The 19,093-nt window shown below is 54.4% G+C and overlaps 1 protein-coding gene across 1 annotated transcript; it reads right to left on the bottom strand.

Moving 5' to 3' along the window:
* Window positions 1–15,767: 15,767 nt before the first annotated feature.
* On the bottom strand, window positions 15,768–18,446 carry LOC139032985 (uncharacterized). The gene is made up of 3 exons (XM_070461424.1): window positions 18,435–18,446; window positions 16,313–17,546; window positions 15,768–16,222 (listed from the first exon to the last, which is right to left on the bottom strand). Exons 1-3 carry the CDS (start codon window positions 18,444–18,446, stop codon window positions 15,768–15,770), a joined length of 1,701 nt encoding a protein of 566 aa, XP_070317525.1.
* Window positions 18,447–19,093: the final 647 nt, after the last annotated feature.

The following is a 19,093-nucleotide window of genomic DNA, read 5'->3' as shown; positions in this document are numbered from 1 at the left end:
CATCCTGGAGTGTGAAATCAGGTGGGCCTTAGGAAGCATCACTACAAACAAAGCTAATGGAGGTGATGGAATTCCAGTTGAACTCTTTCAAATCCTAAAAGATGATGCTGTTAATTGCTGCACTCAATATGCCAGCCCATTTGGAAAACTCAGCAGTGGCCACAGGACTTGAAAGGTCAGTTTTCATTCCAATCCCAAAGAAAGGCAATGCCAAAGAACGTTCAAACTGCCTCACAATTGCACTCATCTCACATGCTAGCAAAGTAATGCTCAAAATTCTTCAGGCTAGGCTTCAACAGTATGTGAACCGAGAACTTCCAAATGTTCAAGCTAGATTTAGAAAAGGCAGAGGAACCACAGATCAAATTGCAAACATCCGTTGGTTCATAGAAAAAATGAGAGAGTTCCAGCAAAACATCTACTTCTGCTTCATTGATTATGCTAAAGCCTTTGACTGTGTGGATCACAACAAACTGTGGAAAATTATTCAATAGATGGGAATCTATAGATCAATAGATGGGGTCTACCAGACCCCCTCACCTGCCTCGTGAGAAATCTGTATGCAGGTCAAGAAGCAACAGTTAAAAATGGACATGGAACAACAGACTGCTTCCAAATTGGAAAAGGAGTAAGTCAAGGCTGTATATTGTCACCCTGCTTATTTAACTTCTATGCACAGTACATCATGGGAACTGCCAGGCTGGATGAAGCACAGGCTGGAATCAAGATTGCCAGTGGAAATATCAATAACCTCAGATATGCCGATGACACCACCCTTATGGCAGAAAGTGATGAGGAACTAAAGCGCCTCTTGATGAAGGTGAAAGAAGAGAGTGAAAAAGCTGGCTTAAAACTCAACATTCAAAAAATCAAAATCATAGCATCTGGTCCCATTACTTCATGGCAAATAGATGGGGAAGCAATGGAAACAGTAACAGACTTTATTTTCTTGGGCTCCAAAATCACTGCAGATGGTGACTGGAGTCATGAAATTAAAAGATGCTTTCCCCTTGGAACAAAAGCTATGGCCAATCTAGACAGCGTATTAAAAGGCAGAGACATTACTTTGCCAACAAACGTCTGCATAGTCATAGCTATGGTTTTCCAAGTAGGCATGTATGGATGTGAGAGTTGGACCATAAAGAAGGCTGATCGCCGACCAATTGATGCTTTTGAACTGTGGTGTTGGAGAAGACTCTTGAGAGTCCCCTGGACTGCAAGGAGGTCAAATCAGTCCATCCTAAAGGAAATCAGTCCTGAATATTCATTGGAAGGACTGATGCTAAAGCTGAAGCTCCAGTGACTTTGGTCACCTGATTCGAAGAACTGAGACTTTAGAAAAGACCCTGATGCTGGGAAAGACTGAAGGCGGGAGGAGAAGGGGGCGATAGAGGATGAGATGGTCAGATGGCATTACTGACCCAATGGACATGAGCTTAAGCAAGCTCTGAGAGCTGGTGATGGACAGGGAGGCCTAGGGTGCTGCAGTCCATGGGGTTGCAGATTTGGACACAGCTGAAGTGACCTGAATTGAGTCAGCTTCTCATGATAAAAAATTCAAAATCAAATATTCAGAAAAACCTGAATCCATCCTTATTTTTGTGGCTATTGCATTAATTTATAGAACAGGTGTGGAGACTGCAGCCTGTGTTGCTGAGTCCTCCTGTGAGGATGACGGGAAGTCTCTCCACTTGTCATGTTTTCTTGTATGAATTCTTTAGGGCATTTAAAAGTGTTTCTAATTTCTTAACTTCTTAGGTTTATTCTGAGAAACTTTGTCTTTGGATAATTAAATGGGAGGTTAACTTCTTTCATTATATCTTTTAAAGTTATTAGCTTATCTCTTTTAATTTTATACCCTGATATCTTATTAAATGTTCTTTTTTTTGAGTTTGGTTGGTCATTATTTTCTCCTTTTTTAAAAAACAAATATGCCCCACAGTGTTTCAGGTAAGCTGAATGCCATGAATATGAAACTTGCAGTTTGCAATATCTAGAATCCAGGGGAGGTGAATTAGACAGAAGTGATAATTATTCCAATCAAACAGATAACATCATTACAAGTTGGTTTGCAGCATTTAAATTTCTTTTTTTCTTAATGATTAAAGGTCCCATGTTGTTTCTTTATCATTATTATTTTCTCTTCATAATGTCTTTGGGCTGAGATAGATATATTTTGCCCTGTTAAGAAAATATTTATATAATCCTATTTTATTAAAGCTTTTAATACCAAATTTTATCAAATACTGTTTCAGCTTCACTGAAGATGACTATTATTTTTTTTTAATCTCTGTATCGGTTAAGAGGTAAAGCAAATACCTACTTTTGAAACCAGCTTTTTAAAAGATTTTGAATTTTATTTTGATATGTAATCAGTTTGGTTGAGCTCTGTAGCATGTATTATTGAGGATCTAATGTTCCATAAGGACATAGTGTTTTTTCAAGCATTTGAAGTTCAACAGCCTCTTGAATTCATTTAACAAAACTTCATGGCATAAAACACAGAGATGTGCAGACATGCCATATTTAAAAGTGGACAATTTTTCTCTGAGTTTGAAAAAAGATAGATATATGTTTCAATGAAGGAAGTGACATGCAATACGTTCATCTTAAACAAAGCGAGCGTCTTAAAGCGACAGGGCACAGAGGTTGGTATGTAGGAAGCCAGAAGATTGGATAAACACTGTCAATAAATTTAAGTAGATGGGTTGAGTACTTTTAAAGCCCTTTAAAAAAAATAACCTAAGAAATAGCTAGAAAACAAATAAGTAGGAAATCTAAGTTCACAGATGCCTCCTGTCAGACAACCTGCCTGCTGCCGGTCTCCATGGCAACAGCAGAGTGAGGGACCGGAGACCGAGCAGCCGCCACAGTAAGTCCATTGATCCCTGAACACCTTCCTTTCCGAAGCTTGCTTGTTGTCTTTCAGTTCTGCAGAATCACATTACGATTTTGTGGTGACTGGAAACAGAGGGGAGCAAAGAGTCCTGCCTCTTAGGATGGAGCAGGCGCTCACCACTAAGGGGAGCCATCTTGCTTTTTACACAATATCTTCCACTGGACCTGGACTGGGTGTGGGGAGCCCAAGCCTGGGTCTGGATTCATAAACTTCCAGCACCTCACTCAAGACTCAGTTTTTGATATTTTGTGTGTCACGGAGGTGGTGTGAATGGGCTATAGACACTAATTTCTAGGTTATTTATTTGTCTCCTGTGCAGTGCAGTGAAGCTGGCAATAAACACTTCACCTCAAGGTGGGGGCGGTGGGAGCATCCGCCAGTTGGGATCTGCTGATCTGATGGCATTTCCTCCCCCGGAACCTCCTCCGTAAACAGCTGGGCAGGATTGCACGCCTCTCCAGTCAGTCGTAAGGGTGGGTGATGGATCTGACGAGGCTGCAAGCGTGGGTGGGTGGGGCCCAGCACCTGTGTGCCATCCCGTCGGAGACTCCTGAGACATTTTTGTTTAAAGTCAACAGTGCTTTCTGATGAGGATGTGAGCTTTAAACTTCAATGCTGCCATTCTTCCAAAGGGGCAAAGCACTGCTGATGGTGAGAGCTGGCCCCATGGCGGCAGCCCTGGGGCCTGAACCAGGGTTTCTCCGAGCAGGGTCTGTGCTGCCGCCTCCAACCTGCGCGGGGTAGGAGCCGCACGACAGAAGAACCGGAAGCAGAGGCACCAGGCAGGACCCACTCAGAACAGGCCACCAGCCAGAAGGACCTCGGCCCACCGGGGCATGTGTGCGGAGGGGCCTGGCGGTGGGTGAACCACCAGGATCGGGTGATCTGCGGCTGAGGGCTGAGCAGAGCAGACCGGTCTCCTCCATGTTGCAAAGGCTGCTTCATGAAGAGGCCTCTGTGAACACGGGTGCAGCCTGTGCGAATCTGCGACTAACAGTGTGACCAGCCGCTGTCTGTGTGCTCAGCTCTGCCCAGGGCTCCTGTGCTTGGAAAGTCTCTCGTTCCATCAGGAGGACCTGCTGTCCATGTGCAGGACAACACGGCCCAGGCCCTCTGCCCGGGCAGCGCTGGGGGCCGGTGCGCTCTGGACGGAGGGACTGGTGTGAGGTGTGTTTTTAGGTATGTGACGGGGCCTCGGATGAGCAGGAAGGCTTATTCCATCAGCCAGGTCCACCCTGTGGACTCCGCTTCCAGGGTCACAATATAAAATCTCTATCAAAAAAACTAAATCCTTCCTTGGCCTGGATTTCTTTAAGATAATCCCGACCAGAGCATTCACATGGAGAGGAGCCCCTTGTTAGTCAGATGTACCTCTTAGCAAGCTCCCTATCGGGGGCCAAGACATTATGCAAAGGGAGTGTTATTTATTTATCTTTCCCAGAAAACAGAAAACACACTGCACACGCACTTGCCATTCAATTTGGCAGAGGCTGAGACAAGGTGGTGACATGTTCCTGTATCAGGAAGGGGTGTGAAAACATTCGTGCAAATTAGAAGCTCCTGACAGAGATACCCAACCAGGGGGTCCTGCTGCCTCGAGTCAGCCCAGTCCCCCAGGGATGCCAGACAGGGGTCGGGGAGGGGAATTGGAGGTGGGGGGGCAGGTCTCCGTCCTCAGACAGCTGGCTCTCCCTTCAGCCCGCTAACCAGCTCAGCACAGGAATGTTTGAGCAAGATAACATGCCCCCAACAGCCCAAATAAAGTGCTACCGAGAACAGGTGGGCCTGTTTGAAAGGTAAACAATCCCCAAAGCAACAATCAAACCAAGGATCTGACTCTGCGATTTGGTTAATATTTTCCCTCCCAGGCTTGCCCACAGGGGAGGGGGACCCCAGACTGAGTGCCAAGTGGATGGCCTCCCCAGCTCGGGTCCATCTTTTCCCACTTTCACCTGCAGCCCCAGCGGGGTGGGGGGGGGGAGCCTTTGCTTTCACACCGTCAGTCTGTGCTGTGGACCTCACTTCAGCCCTTATTACCTATGCCCTTTCTGCCTCAGCCCTTACTGCCTCAGCCATTACCCACCTCAGTTCTTACTCCCTCAGCCCTTATTCCCTCAGCTCTTACTGTCTCAGCGCTTACTGCCTCAGCCATTACTCCCTCAGCCCTTTCTGCCTCAGCCATTACTCCCTCAGCCATTACCTACCTCAGCTCTTACTGCCTCAGCCCTTACTCCCTCAGCCCTTACTGCCTCAGCCATTACCCACCTCAGTTCTTACTCCCTCAGCCCTTATTCCCTCAGCTCTTACTGTCTAAGCGCTTACTGCCTCAGCCCTTACTGCCTCAGCCCTTACTGCCTCAGCCCTTACTACCTCAGCCATTACTCCCTCAGCCCTTACTGCCTCAGCCATTACTGCCTCAGCCCTTACTCCCTCAGCCATTACCTACCTCAGCTCTTACTGCCTCAGCCCTTACTGCCTCAGCCCTTACTACCTCAGCCATTACTCCCTCAGCCCTTACTGCCTCAGCCATTACTGCCTCAGCCCTTACTCCCTCAGCCATTACCTACCTCAGCTCTTACTGCCTCGGCCCTTACTCCCTCAGCCCTTACTACCTCAGCCATTACTGCTTCAGCCATTACCTACCTCAGTTCTTACTGCCTCAGCCCTTACTGCCTCAGCCCTTACTACCTCAGCCATTACTCCCTCAGCCCTTACTGCCTCAGCCATTACTGCTTCAGCCATTACCTACCTCAGTTCTTACTCCCTCAGCCCTTATTCCCTCAGCCCTTATTCCCTCAGCCCTTATTCCCTCAGCCCTTACTGCCTCAGCCCTTACTGCCTCAGCCCTTACTCCCTCAGCCCTTACTGCCTCAGCCATTACCTACCTCAGTTCTTACTGTCTCAGCCCTTACTGCTTCAGCCATTACCTACCTCAGCTCTTACTGCCTCAGCCCTTACTGCCTCAGCCATTACCTACCTCAGCTCTTACTGCCTCAGCCATTACCTACCTCAGTTCTTACTGTCTCAGCCCTTACTGCTTCAGCCATTACCTACCTCAGCTCTTACTGCCTCAGCCATTACTGCCTCGGCCCTTACTGCCTCAGCCATTACCTACCTCAGTTCTTACTGCATCGGCCCTTACCTGCCTCGGCTGCCAGAGCAAGATCTGTGCTCACAGCCCAGAAAAAGGAACCACCAACCCCCCACCCCCAACCTCTCGCTCCCTCCCCCCTCACACCCCCTCTCGCTCCCCCCTCACCCCTTCACCCCCTCCTTCCCACCACTGAGCCCTGAAGCTGACTTGGGGCTCCTCTGTTTGGCACTTAATCCATTTTCCCTCCAGCTCCTGGAGACAGTGGCTCCTGCCAGGTCCGCTGGCGGTAGCTCCGGTGGTGGGACGTGCGCCCAGCTGGTGCCCTGGGCCTCTGTGTTCGTGTTCACAGCAGCCTCAGTGCCAGGAGAGTGGTCCCTTGCATCCCGCAGGAACAGGGGTCTTCTCGTGGCTTCCTCCCCACTTTGGGGACTGAAACTCTGCTTATCCATCTTTATCTCTGGTGGTCTTTATCTTACATGTCTTTATCTCTGGTGAGACCAACAGAGAAACAGAAGTAAGCCCCTTGGGCTTTGGGGGGCAGCAAACCATGTGAATAGAAGGCCCTGCTGGATGTCCTAGGGGCGGGATGCTGGGGTCCACGGGGAGCGGCCCCGGGGCCAGGACAAGGGACGGGACCCTTGGGCTGGCTCCTCCCTCCTGGAGACCCTTTCCACAAAGGGCCCCGGGCCCAGGTTCCCAGCTCAACTTGTCCGCAGGGGTGCTGCTCAGAGGCCACATCCAGAGCATCCACCGGGCATCCACGGGGTGAGCAGACTGGCCCCCACACACCGATTGTGGCGTGAAGTTCTCAGACAGAAAAGCCACTGTCACGGGCCCCGTGAGGGGCGCCGCCCTGGTTTGGGGAGACTCTGGGCTGATTTCACCTTTAGAAACACAAATGATCTCACCCCGGCGGCCAGAGCCCTCAAAAGAGATTGTCTCCCTGCTCTCAAAGAGGCCCCCTCGAGGCCATAAACCCTTTACTTCCTGAGCAGCTTCTCAGCAACAGCCTCCCATCCCCTGTGGGACACTTCCTGTGGCTTCCTGGTTGGCTGCCCGAGGAGAGACATGGGCCGCTGACCACACCTTGAGGGGGGCCATGGCCTGGGGACCCTGGGCTGAAACTTGGCCTGAGAACGCTGGCGGGGCTTCAGGAACCCTAAGATGCGCTTGGATGCCAGCTCGTCTGCAAGTAAAATTCTAAATTCTGGGTAAGCTATGGTCACTGGAGGTCATGGCCTTCAGTTAAGCACCATCCACTCTCCTGCGGAACTGGGCAGACCCTCCCCTGGGTCTTGCCTCGGCCAGCTTGCTGTCGTCAGTGATGACCCGTCACCACCTGCAGCTGGAGCTGCCTGGCCCCCAGCCGGCCATCGTCCACTGCTCATCACAGCCCGTCTCCCTCCCCTGGCTGCCCTGCGGGGCGTGTGTGATGTTTCCACTCGGCCCCTGCAGCTCTGGGCCCACCGTCCCCGGGACACAGCACAGCAGCCCTAGGAGGAGACGACCCTCAGCGGAGGAGCTGGGCCCACGCCAGCCCTGGTGGTCCCGGGAGGACTCCATGGGGTGCACAGCCCCGGTGGGCATCCGTGCTGCCCAGGGCAGACGTGGCCGCGGGTGGGAGCGCCACGCTCAGGGGCTCGTCCCTCCCTCAGGCACTGTGGCTCCCATGGCCGCAGGCAACCAGGACCCAGGCTGTGGTCTCACGCTTCACCATCCTCCGAGTGGGGCAGCCTCGTCCTAGCTACCGTCTGCTGGCAGTGGGGACGTGGACAGCCACCCCGAACCTTCCAAGGCATGGGCGGGGTTGCTGGCCGCCCCGGGGCAGGGAAGGGGTAGGGGCAGAGGGCCGGCCTGCTCTCCCTGCCTAGAGGTGGCATGTCCTCTCCTTCACATCCCTGCCATCCCAGGTGCAGGGGGCAGGGGCCAGAGCCCCCTGGGAAAGCCAGCCCAGGGACATGCTGCCCTCGGAGCAGGTGTGTGAGGGGGTGACCGCTGGTCGACTCCACCCCCGGATCCTGGCCTCAGTTTTTGGTGAGGAATCAAATTTTCCTTCATTTTAAGAATGTGAGAGTTGGATCATAAATAAGTCTGAGCACTGAAAAATTTATTTGAACTGTGGTGTTGGGGAAGACTCTTGAGAGTCCCTTGGACTGTGAGGAGATCAAACAAGTTCATCCTAAAGGAAATCAACCCTGAATATTCATCGGAAGGACTGATGCTGAAGCTGAAGCTCCAATACTTTGGCCACCTGAGGTGAAGAACTGACTCATTGGAAAAGGCCCTGATGCTGGGAAAGACTGAGGGCAGGAGAAGGGGATGACAGAGAATGAGATGGTTGGATGGTATCACTGGCTCAATAGAAATGAGTTTGAGCAAACTCTGGGAATAGTGAAGGACAGGGAAGCCTGGCGTGCCACAGTCCATGAGGTTGCAAAAAGTCAGACACTACTTAGCAACAGAACAACAAAGGCTGAATAGTATTCCCTTGTGTGTGTGTGACATCATCTGCTGGTGGACACCAGAGTTGTTTCTATCTTCTGGTTGTTGTGAACATAACTGTGCAAACATGTTTTCGAGTTCTTGCTTTGGATTCTTTTTAGTATACACCCAGGAAGGAAACTGCTGGGCACCTCATAATTCTATGTTTAAATTTTAGAGGAGCACTGAAGGGTTCTCCACCGACATGCCCATCCGCCACGTGTGTGTGAGGCTCCAGGCTCTCCATGTCTGCGCCAACAGGCGCCGTTTCGCATTTTCAGCAGTTACGATGGCCGTCCTGCTGGGTGTGAGGTGGTGTCTCGGGAGTGCCTTTCCTCCATGCCGCCTGCTGACTGATGGTGTGGAGAGCCTTCTCATGTGCTCGCTGGCCATTTGCATATCATGTCTCTGGAGAAGTGACAGTCCAGCTGCCCATGTTATTTATTTGTTTTGTTTTCTCTAGCTGTAGGGATTATTTACACATTCTGGATATTAATACCCTATCAGAGAGAGGATTTGCAAATATTTTCCCCCCTTCTGAAGGCTGTCTTTTTGCTGTCTAGACCGTGTTCTCTAAGCACAGAATTATTAATTCTGGTGTAGTCTGATTCATCTGTTTTTCCTTTTGTTGCCTTGCTTTTGGCGTCACGTCAACCTTACGTGTTAACCGTTCATTCTTCGTTGACACACTCATATCTCGGTCAAATGTCTAACTTCCCGACACTTGTGTGAGTGCTCCTGGGTTCTCTGTCTGCTTCAGCGGCCTCTGCTGCTCCCAGCGCCACGGCCTCGTCATGGACTGAGTCAGTCTCAGCACCCAGCAGGGCAGCTGCCTCCACCTCCTCCCTGCTCCTCTTCCTCCTCTGAAGTGGTCCTCGCTATTCCGAGCTCCTTGCTCCAATACACTTTACCATCAGCTTATTAATTCCATGACACATATGACAGGGATTCTGATTGGAATGGCATTTAACTCACAGCTTTTAAGGGGCGGGATCACCATGGTCACAATATTAGCCTGGAACATCCCTCAACACTGTGTATTCCCATTTGTTCACATCTTTTAATGTTCCTCAATATTTTAATATTTCCCCACGAAAGATTGTGGAAAACTTTTTTAGACATATTATTATAATGATATTTTAAAAATAGCTTTTGTGCCATTGTTTACCAAATGACACCAACAAATGGTTTTGGTAGATAGACCTGAATAACTTCCTCTTCTTTTCCTTTTTAAAATTTTTAATTTCTCTTTTTAAATTACCCTAAGTTTTTCATACATACATCTCGCTGTTGCTGTTCTGTCGCTCAGTCGTGTCCGACTCTTTGCGACCCCGTGGACGGCAGCACGCCAGGCCTCCCTGTTCTTCACCATCTCCTGGAGCTTGCTCAGACTCATGTCCACCGAGTCTGTGATGCCATCCAACCATCACATCCTCTGTTGTCCCCTTCTCCTCCTGACTTCAAACTTCCCCAGCATCGGGGTCTTTTCTAACGAGTCAGCTCTTCGAATCAGGTGGTCAGAGAATTGGAGCTTCAGCTTCACCATCAGTCCTTCCAATGAATATTCAGGACTGACTTCCTTTAGGATGGACAGGTTTGATCTCCTTGCTGTCCAAGGGACTCTCAAGAGTCTTCTCTAACACCACAGTTCAAAAGCATCAATTCTTCAGTGCTCAGACTTCTTTATGGTCCATATCTCACGTTCATACATGACTACTGGAAAAACCACAGCTTTGACTAGATGGACTTTTGTTGGCAAAGTAATGTCTCTGCTTTTTAATATGCTGCATGGGTTTGTCATAGCTTTTCTTCCAAGGACCAAGCATCTTTTAATTTTATGGCTGCAGTCACTATCTGCAGTGATTTTGGAGCCCAAGAAAATAAAGTCTCTCACTGTTTCCATTGTTTCCCCATATATTTGCCACGACTTGATGGGACTGGATGCCATGATCTTAGTTTTTTGAATGAGTTTTAAGCCAGTTTTTTCACTTTCCTTCTACAGATCACACACACACACACATTTTTTTTTCTGTATTTTTAATTCAAAAAAATCCAAAATTGTCAGTATTTCTATTCCTCCAAACAGGAAAAAGATTTTAGCAGTTTTAAGTACCTATATTTAAACATGAAGTTAGTTATTGATTTTTTGAAAATATAAGTTTCAAGTGCTCAGCGTTGTAAGTGGTATCCGTGCACACTGCAGGGTGGTCCCCAACCTGGTCACTGCCGGTCAGCAGAGAGGGGATCCGTTTACCTGCGCCATTCCTCCCCAAGCCCTCCCCTCTGGTAACCACCAATCTGTCCTTCACATCCAAGGACTTGGATTTTTTGTTTGCTTTTTAGATTCCACATACAACTGAGATTATATGGTATCTGGTTTCCCCTGTCTGACTTGTTTAACTTAGGATAATACCCTCAAGATTCATTCATGTTGCTATACATGGCAGAATTTCATATTTTTATGACAATATTTCATTATACATGCATAATATAGTCTTTCATTGTGCATAGACCAGTTTCTTTATCCGATCCCCCGAGGGTGGACACTTAGGTGGTTTCCACGTCTTGGCTTTTGCGAACAGTGCTGCTGCGGACCCTGGGGTGCATGTGTCCTTTTCTGTCCGTTGGTTTAATGAAATGTGTGGTGAGGATCCATCTCTCTGCTCCTTGTGACGTTGGGTGAGGCTCTGGTGGCATCTGTCGGTGGTGCTGCTCCAGCGTGGACTCCCCTAGGGGAGCTGGCCTGGAAGGGGTCAAGAGGACAGCCCTGGACAGGAGGCCCACGACGTCCAGGGGTGCGGAAGGGCCAAGGGGCTCAGCCCGCAGGAGCGCGCATTCCGCCCGCGCCTCTGACGCGTCCAGTCCTCCCCACTGGCCGAGTGCCTGCAGTCACCCTGGTTGGCATCTGAGCCCCTTGGGCCCCTCATTGCATGCTGGTTCCCCAGCTCCCGCTTCTGTTTGGATCAGATGCCGGACCTTCGCAGAGGGTTGAACTCTCGTCCTGACTGCCCTCTTCGCAGGTTTCCTGTTTCCCGGGTGTGGGAGAGGGGTGGGCAGCGCCGTCTGCAGTCTCGGTGGGGACCAGGAGCAGGAAGGCGTTTCCTGCCAGCATTAATTCCTGTCTGGGTCCTGCTATGATTTACTGGGCTGGGAGTTGAAAGGCCGTATTCAAAGGCCCAGGGCAAACCTTTGCCCCCGAGAACAAAGGCAGGAGATTAGCTCCCCGTTATCAATCACTGTTGTCAGGACCAGGCAGAAACAGTTCACCTGTTGATGCCTTAGCGACGCCTCCAACGGGATTCAAAGGTCATTCCTGCCCAAGGTTTTGTGTCTCAGCTGCCCTGGCCTGAATTACCTTTAAAAATGGCCTCAAAGGACCAGAGATGAATGTGGATTAGTGCCTCATCTTGAGCAAAGCCTGAGGTTAGGGTCTGGGATGCCAGGCGGGTGGCACTGTCTGGGGCTGACCCTGGCATGCGGCCTATGGGTGAGGCCAGCTCCGTGCCTCTGGACATGACCCTTTGACTGGCTGGGGCTGGCTCACGGGCTTTATGCACGGATTTAGTGGGACAATGGGGCTGGTAACAGCCAAGCAAACGAACTCTCAGGCTCGCCTGTTGGGACACGGAGGTGGGGCTCGTGCTCCAGGGACTGGCCGAGACCCCTACCCCCACCCCCCACCTGTGATCAGGGTCCGCAGGAGGGTGACCACATTGGATGGAAATTGCCTCTTCTAGTGGCACCTGCTTAGGTGCAGCCCTGTGTGACGGGCTTCCACTTCCAGGCGGCCTGTGGATACCCGGAAGGCAGAAGGGGGTCCCTGTGAGGGCTCCACAGCTGGTGTGGCCCGTGGTTAGTGGGGACGGGGGTTCCCTCTGGCCTTGCCTGCAGATGCACCCTGTCCCTCCCTCTGGGCAGCTGCCCAGGAAGCCTGTGTCCTGCACGGGATGGCGGTTCGTCACTGAGAAGCTCTTCAGGAAGGTAAAGGGCAGCCAAGGCCTCAAGGGGGCCCTCCCAAGCCTTTGAGAGGAGAGAGACAAAATCTGTTTTCAGAGGGCTTCGGCGATGGCTACACCAGGTCAGGACGGTCTCATCCTTTCTGTCTAGGCATCACTCATCCTGTGAAATCCATGCCCAGCCGCCCTGTGTCCCGGGCTGAGCCTGGTGAGCGCCCCAGCTTTGACCGGTTAGCTGGGCCTGTGCTGGAGCCTAAGGCGCTCAATCCTGTCCAGCTGCCCTGGATCCGGGCCAGAGAACAGAACTTGCCCAGCGGCCTCTTGTTATGACCAAACTCCCATTTCCACTCCGTGTCTGCACAGACACTGTGCCCCCCCCCCCCCCCCCCCCCGCCCTGCCACCCGGCGCGTGAGATGCTGGCGGCTCTGGCCCCGGGGGTAGGACGGTCAGCACCCGAGAGGCAGAGGGACCTGGAGCCGGGCTGGCCGTGCTGCCCCCTGCTGCCTCTCATGCACTGAGGGGAGGACCAGCCTCACGGTGGTCCCTGCTGGATGTCCGCGTCACCGAGCAGGCCCCAGGGACGCAGCGGGGGCAGCACCCAGCCAGCCCACTCGCCTCTGCCGACCAGCATGTGGAGGACGCTGGGAGGGGAGGCCCCAAAGGTGCCCCACGGGCCAGGGGAAGGAACAGGTCCCTGGGTGGCCCCGTGGAGCAGACCCTGGCCTCACTATGCCAAGTCACAGAGAGAGCCTTCAGCACGAGGTGCTGAGATGCCGGGTCGTCTTGACTCTAACATCAGAGGACACTTGGGCTTATGTGTCTGTCCTGATGGAACTGTTAGGCGGTCAGTCATGTCTGACTCTGCAACCCAAAGGGATGTAGCTCTCCAGGCTCCCCTGTCCATGGGATTCTCCAGATAAGAATACTGGAGTGCGTTGCCATGCCCTTCTACAGGAGATTTTTCCAACCCAGGGATCGAACCCAGGTCTCTTGCATTGCAGGCAGATTCTTTACCATCTGAGCCACCAGGGAAGCCCGTCCTGGTGCTATAAAGGAAGGTCCCTGATTCCATCCTGCAAATGGGAAGAAGACCAGACGCTTTGGCTCCAAGCTGGAGGGGCCCTGGGTTCCCAGCTGCTCCTGTCGGAGCGGGCGCCCCGTAGGCCCAGGTGCAGGAGTCCTGCCGACTGGACTGTCCTCACGTCCTGTAGCACCAACCCTCACAGGGCCAGCGCTTCTTCAAAGGCGGCAGTGACATTGGTTCAAGTAAAGGGCCAGCCTGGAGCCCCCAGATTCATGCTCGCCGAGAAGGAAGACCCTGTGCTGTGTCTCCAGGAAGGAGAGTTTCTTTTTCTTGATCTGGGCTGAATTCGAGCCTAAGTCTGCTCACCCCAGGCAGCTCAGCAAGTGTCCCCAGGTGCAGGCCCGGTTCAAAATGAGAAGCGAGAGAGATGCTGTAAATTAGAGAACTCTCTGGGAGCAGAGTGGTGTCTGTTGTGAAGCAGGAGCAGGATGGAAGGGAGGAGGGGGAGACAGAGACGGGGTGAAGATGAGACACGGCGGGTGGGGTGGGGGTGAGGGAGTGGGCCAGCAGTCCTGTGAACCCCGGTCCGGTCGGTGGTGAGCTTGCAAGGCCGCCGCTCAGGGGCCTGCAGCGGTGAGAGCGGAGGAGCATCTTTCCTGCAAATCACGCGCCCAGGGGCCCCACGGGGCGACCAGAGCCTGGCCGAGGAGCCCCCTGGGACCCAAGGGGACCCCGGAAGCTCAGCCCCCGCTGACTACAGCTGTGATTAGACGGAATCAGTAGTGGAGATGGAGACGGAAGGCGGAGATTGGGTGGGAGCTGAACTTCGTGAGACTTTCAGGGTCCAGCCTCGAGGCCCTTGGCTCAGCCCCCGTATGAATCGCGAACCGTGTGGTTGAAGGTGAAGGACTGCCCGGCGCCCTGGGGACAACCCAGCTGCGGGAACACCGAGGGCATCAGACAGATGGACAGACAGAGAGTCCCCGGCCAGAGGGGGCAGGGCCAGCCCTGCATCACTGCGCTCTTCCTGGGACTGAGCCCGGGGCACAGGTGGTGTGGGGGGGGCCTGGACGGGGTGGGGGCGGAGCCTGGATGGGTGTGGGGCGGGGCCTGGATGGGTGTGGGGCGGAGCCTGGACGGGCGTGGGGCGGGGCCTGGACGGGCGTGGGGGCGGAGCCTGGACGGGTGTGGGGCGGGGCCTGGATGGGTGTGGGGCGGAGCCTGGACGGGCATGGGGCGGGGCCTGGACGGGTGTGGGGGCGGGGCCTGGACGGGCGTGGGGCGGGGCCTGGACGGGCGTGGGGCGGGGCCTGGACGGGTGTGGGGCGGGGCCTGGACGGGTGTGGGGCGGGGCCTGGACGGGTGTGGGGCGGGGCCTGGACGGGCGTGGGGTGGGGCCTGGACAGCCTGGGTCTCTGCTGCCCTCACCTCCTCGGCCTCCTCGACGTCCCCTCTTTGCCCTTTGCTTGGGGAGCATCTTCTCACCCACCCGGCCTGGCGTCGCGGCCCAGGTTTTCAGTCCTGGACTTGAACCAGAGTCCCGGGCAGTCCTGTGAACCCGACATTCCGACCGCCCCTCCTGGAACTGTGACCTGACCCGCCTTCACCGAGCCCCGACGCTGGGGTTTGGTGCCACTTGTTGCGTTTGGACAGCTGTGGTTTTTGAAAGCTTGCAGGTGACTGAGGGCAGCCTGTTGGTGACTCCGGTGCGGGGTCCGCGGCCTGGCTTCTCCCAGGTGAGCCCCAAGTCTTGAAGTAGGAGCTGCGGGAGCTGCCTGATTCCTGCCCCGGGGCCTTGGCTGGGAGGGAGGTCCATCCGGTCCTGCCCTGGCCCTGAGGTCGCCCCCTGCCAGCAGCCCTGGCAGCAGCCGGACACGCTTCCCTGATGAGGTTCCCTCTGGAGCGAAGGCGCCTCTGCTGCCCGGTGTCCGCGTGCATCAGCCCGCGTCTAGAGGCCGGAAAGCACTGGGGAGGGCAGGAAGGCAAAGACCAGGCACCCATTCAGAGGGCAGGGCGCCGGGAAGGAGCACCCAGAAATCTGGGTTTCACCTTGAAACCTCCTGATCTTTAATAGGAATGTTTCTTAAACACTCGGAGGCCAAGCACAGCCCGTCTTCAGGCCGGGTAAGGGTCACTGGCCAAGTGTGTACGTGCTCCCCCCACAACCCCCGTCCTTTTGTGAATTCAACTGTTACATGTTTCACTTTGGGCTCCTGGTGTGAAGCTGGGGACAGGGTGGACCTCACTGTGACAGGGGGCCTGCAGGGTGTGAAAGCCACACGCACACAGTTCCTCGGGAGGCTGGCAGGGCATCACTGGGCACTGGGCACTGGGCTCTGGGCTCTGAATGCTGGGCACTGGGCTCTGGGCTCTGGGAGCTGGATGCTGGGTGCTGGACTCTGGATGCTGGGCGCTGGGCTCTGGGCTCTGGCTGCTGGGCTCTGCACTCTGGGAGCTGGATGCTGGGCGCTGGGCTCTGGCCCATGTGTACCATGTGGGAGGGCATCTCTGTGGAGAGGATCCTTGGGTTGGTCCAAAGAGAGGGGCAGCAAGTGCAGAGGACCCCGGGGTGAGCAGCCTTTCCGGGGACGAGAGGGAGGCTCCGTGGCCATCCTGGGGGGACCTGGGTGGGCTTGGGAGCACAGCCGCTCTGATGGTGTTTGAAGAGCTTGGTCCACTGCGAACAGAGGCCAGATCTGCAGTGGCTCGGCGTCCAGGTGCAGGGAACACGAGTGGGGTGTGGGCTTGGGGGTTAAGGTGGTGGAACCTGGGGTAGGGATAAGGAAGATGGAGGAGGCATCTGTCCATAGAAATCACAGCCTGCTGCCTGGGCTGGGGTTGGGGCTGTGGAAGGGACCTGGTGGGGGAGGAACCAGCAAGGAGTGAGCAACCACGCCCGAGAGGTGCAGGGCTGTGCGGTCTGGGGACCAGGCGGGAGGCATCCTGCAGAGGCTGGAGCGGGACGCTGCTGGGCGCTGACCGCCCGCTCTGCAGGGCGAGGCTGGAGCGGGACGCTGCTGGGCGCTGACCGCCTGCTCCGCAGGGCGAGGCTGGAGCGGGACGCTGCTGGGCGCTGACCGCCGGCTCCACAGGGCGAGGCTGGAGCGGGACGCTGCTGGGCGCTGACCGCCCGCTCCGCAGGGCGAGGCTGGAGCGGGACGCTGCTGGGCGCTGACCGCCTGCTCCGCAGGGCGAGGCTGGAGCGGGACGCTGCTGGGCGCTGACCGCCGGCTCCGCAGGGTGAGGCTGGAGCGGGACGCTGCTGGGCGCTGACCGCCGGCTCTGCAGGGTGAGGCTGGAGCGGGACGCTGCTGGGCGCTGACCGCCCGCTCCGCAGGGCGAGGCTGGAGCGGGACGCTGCTGGGCGCTGACCGCCGGCTCCGCAGGGCGTGGCTGGAGCGGGACGCTGCTGGGCGCTGACCGCCGGCTCCGCAGGGTGAGGCTGGAGCGGGACGCTGCTGGGCGCTGACCGCCGGCTCCGCAGGGCGGGGCTGGAGCTGGGCGCTGCTGGGCGCTGACCGCCCGCTCCGCAGGTCGAGGCTGGAGCGGGACGCTGCTGGGCGCTGACTGCCGGCTCCGCAAGGCGAGGCTGGAGCTGGACGCTGCTGGGCGCTGACCACCGGCTCCGCAGGGCGAGGCTGGAGCGGGACGCTGCTGGGCGCTGACCGCGGGCTCTGCAGGGCGAGGCTGGAGCGGGACGCTGCTGGGCGCTGACCGCCGGCTCTGCAGGGCGAGGCTGGAGCGGGACGCTGCTGGGCACTGACCGTGGGCTCCGCAGGGCGAGGCTGGAGCTGGGCGCTGCTGGGCGCTGACCGCCGGCTCTGCAGGGCGAGTCTGGAGCTGGATGCTGCTGGGCGGTCTCCGAAGGGTAAGGCTGGGGCTGGACACTGCTGGGTGCTGACCGCCAGCTCCACAGGGCGAGGCTGGAGCTGGGCGCTGCTGGGCGCTGACCGCCGGCTCTGCAGGGCGAGTCTGGATGCTGCTGGGCGGTCTCCGCAGGGTGAGGCTGGAGCTGGGCGCTGCTGGGCGCTGACCGCCGGCTCCGCAGGGCGAGGCCCATTTCCTGGCTGGTTCCTTGTGGGCAGGGCCTCCTGGAGACCTTAGGGCCCCAACCCTGAGAAGAGCATGAGGCTTCCTCCCACGTGTAGTGCAAATACGAAAAGCATTTTGGAACAGAGCAAACTCTGAACTGTGATGAAATTTTTAAAAATTCCCCTAGATTTTCCGATTGCACAATTCTTGGTAAGTTTGTCCAGCTCGCCTGTTGCCTTGGTGTGTCTTGGCACGTGTCCTCACAGGACAGCTGGCTCCGGTGCCGGAGCTCTGCCCGGGGGTGACTGTGTCAAAGCAGAGATAACCGCCCCCCCCCCCCCTGCACCCTGGGGACCTTGCTGGGTCAGCGAGTCGGGCAGCGTGGAGGCTGACGGGGTCCCCTAGGGAGCAGCACTCCACCCCCAGTCCCGCGCTTGACTCCCTCCAGTGCCCTGAGAATGTCCGCCCTCCAGCTGTGGGAATCCTGCCTTCATTCCCAGCAGGAGCTGTGACTGGGTCTGCTTATCCGGGTGCCTGTGGGTGTGTGCCGGATAGCGTTCTATTTTGGAAATGCACTTACTTATTTAGCATGCATCTTTGAGGCTTGCCGAAGATACGCCCTGAGACTTTGACCAATCCTTCAATTCAGTGCCCCCCAGGACTAACTGGAGGAATTGTTTGGTCTCCCAACCTTTTTGATGGTTTACCCCAACACTAAATATATAAAAATTAGTTTATTGAAGTAGAATTGACTTGGTATCATATTATTTTCAGGTGTGCAACACAGTGATTTGATATTTTTACACATTTCAAAATGATCACCATGGAAGTCTAGTGACCATGTGTCATCATTTAAACTTATAACACTGTATTCCTTATGCTATGCACCTCATCCCTGGGGCTAATTTATTCTGCAACTGGAAGTTTGTTGTCTTCACCTCCCTCACCTGTTCTCTCATTCGATCACTTCCCTCCCCCTGGCAATCACCTGTTTGCTCTCTGTATCTATGACTCTGTTTCTGTTTGTTATGTTTGTTCTTTTGTTTTATATTTTATCTTTCCTAAGCCTGACTTATTTCACTTAGCATAATGCCTTGTCGATTCATCCATGTTGTCAAAAATAGCAAGACTTCATTCTCTTTAAGGTTGAATAATATTTCATTGTGCATATGTACCACATCTTCTTTATCCATTCATCGTTAATGGTCAGTAGGCTGCTTTCATGTCTTGTATTATTGTAAATGATACTGCAGTGACCATAGGGGATACCTATATCTTTTCAAATTAGTTTTTGTTTCCTTTGGAAAAATGCCCAGAAGTGGGATTGCTGGATCATATGGTATTTCTATTTTTAGTTTTCCTTTGAGGAACCTCCACACTGTTCTCCACAGCGGCTGCACCAATTTACATTCCCACCAACTGTGCAGGAGGACCCCATTTCTCCCCATCCTCAACAGCACTTGCTGTTTATTGCCTGTTAGATGATAACCTTTCTGATAGGTGTGCTGTGCTATCTCATTTTGGTTTTAATTGGCATTTCCCTGATGATTAGGGATGTCAAGCATCTTTTCATGTGTCTATTGGCCATCTGCTTGTCTTCTTTGGA

This window comes from Odocoileus virginianus, chromosome 34, assembly GCF_023699985.2.
Source record: "Odocoileus virginianus isolate 20LAN1187 ecotype Illinois chromosome 34, Ovbor_1.2, whole genome shotgun sequence".
NCBI classification, from domain to species: Eukaryota; Metazoa; Chordata; class Mammalia; order Artiodactyla; family Cervidae; genus Odocoileus; species Odocoileus virginianus.
The sequence above is the reverse complement of the archived record's forward strand: the minus strand, read 5'-3'. Positions and strand labels throughout refer to the sequence as shown.

Excerpts from the sequence above, each read along its gene's own strand:
- LOC139032985 (XM_070461424.1), bottom strand. Across the intron at positions 16,223-16,312 it reads GCTGGTTCCTCCCCCACCAG|GTTCCACCACCTTAACCCCC; the intron begins GTCCCTTCCACA and ends TCCCTACCCCAG.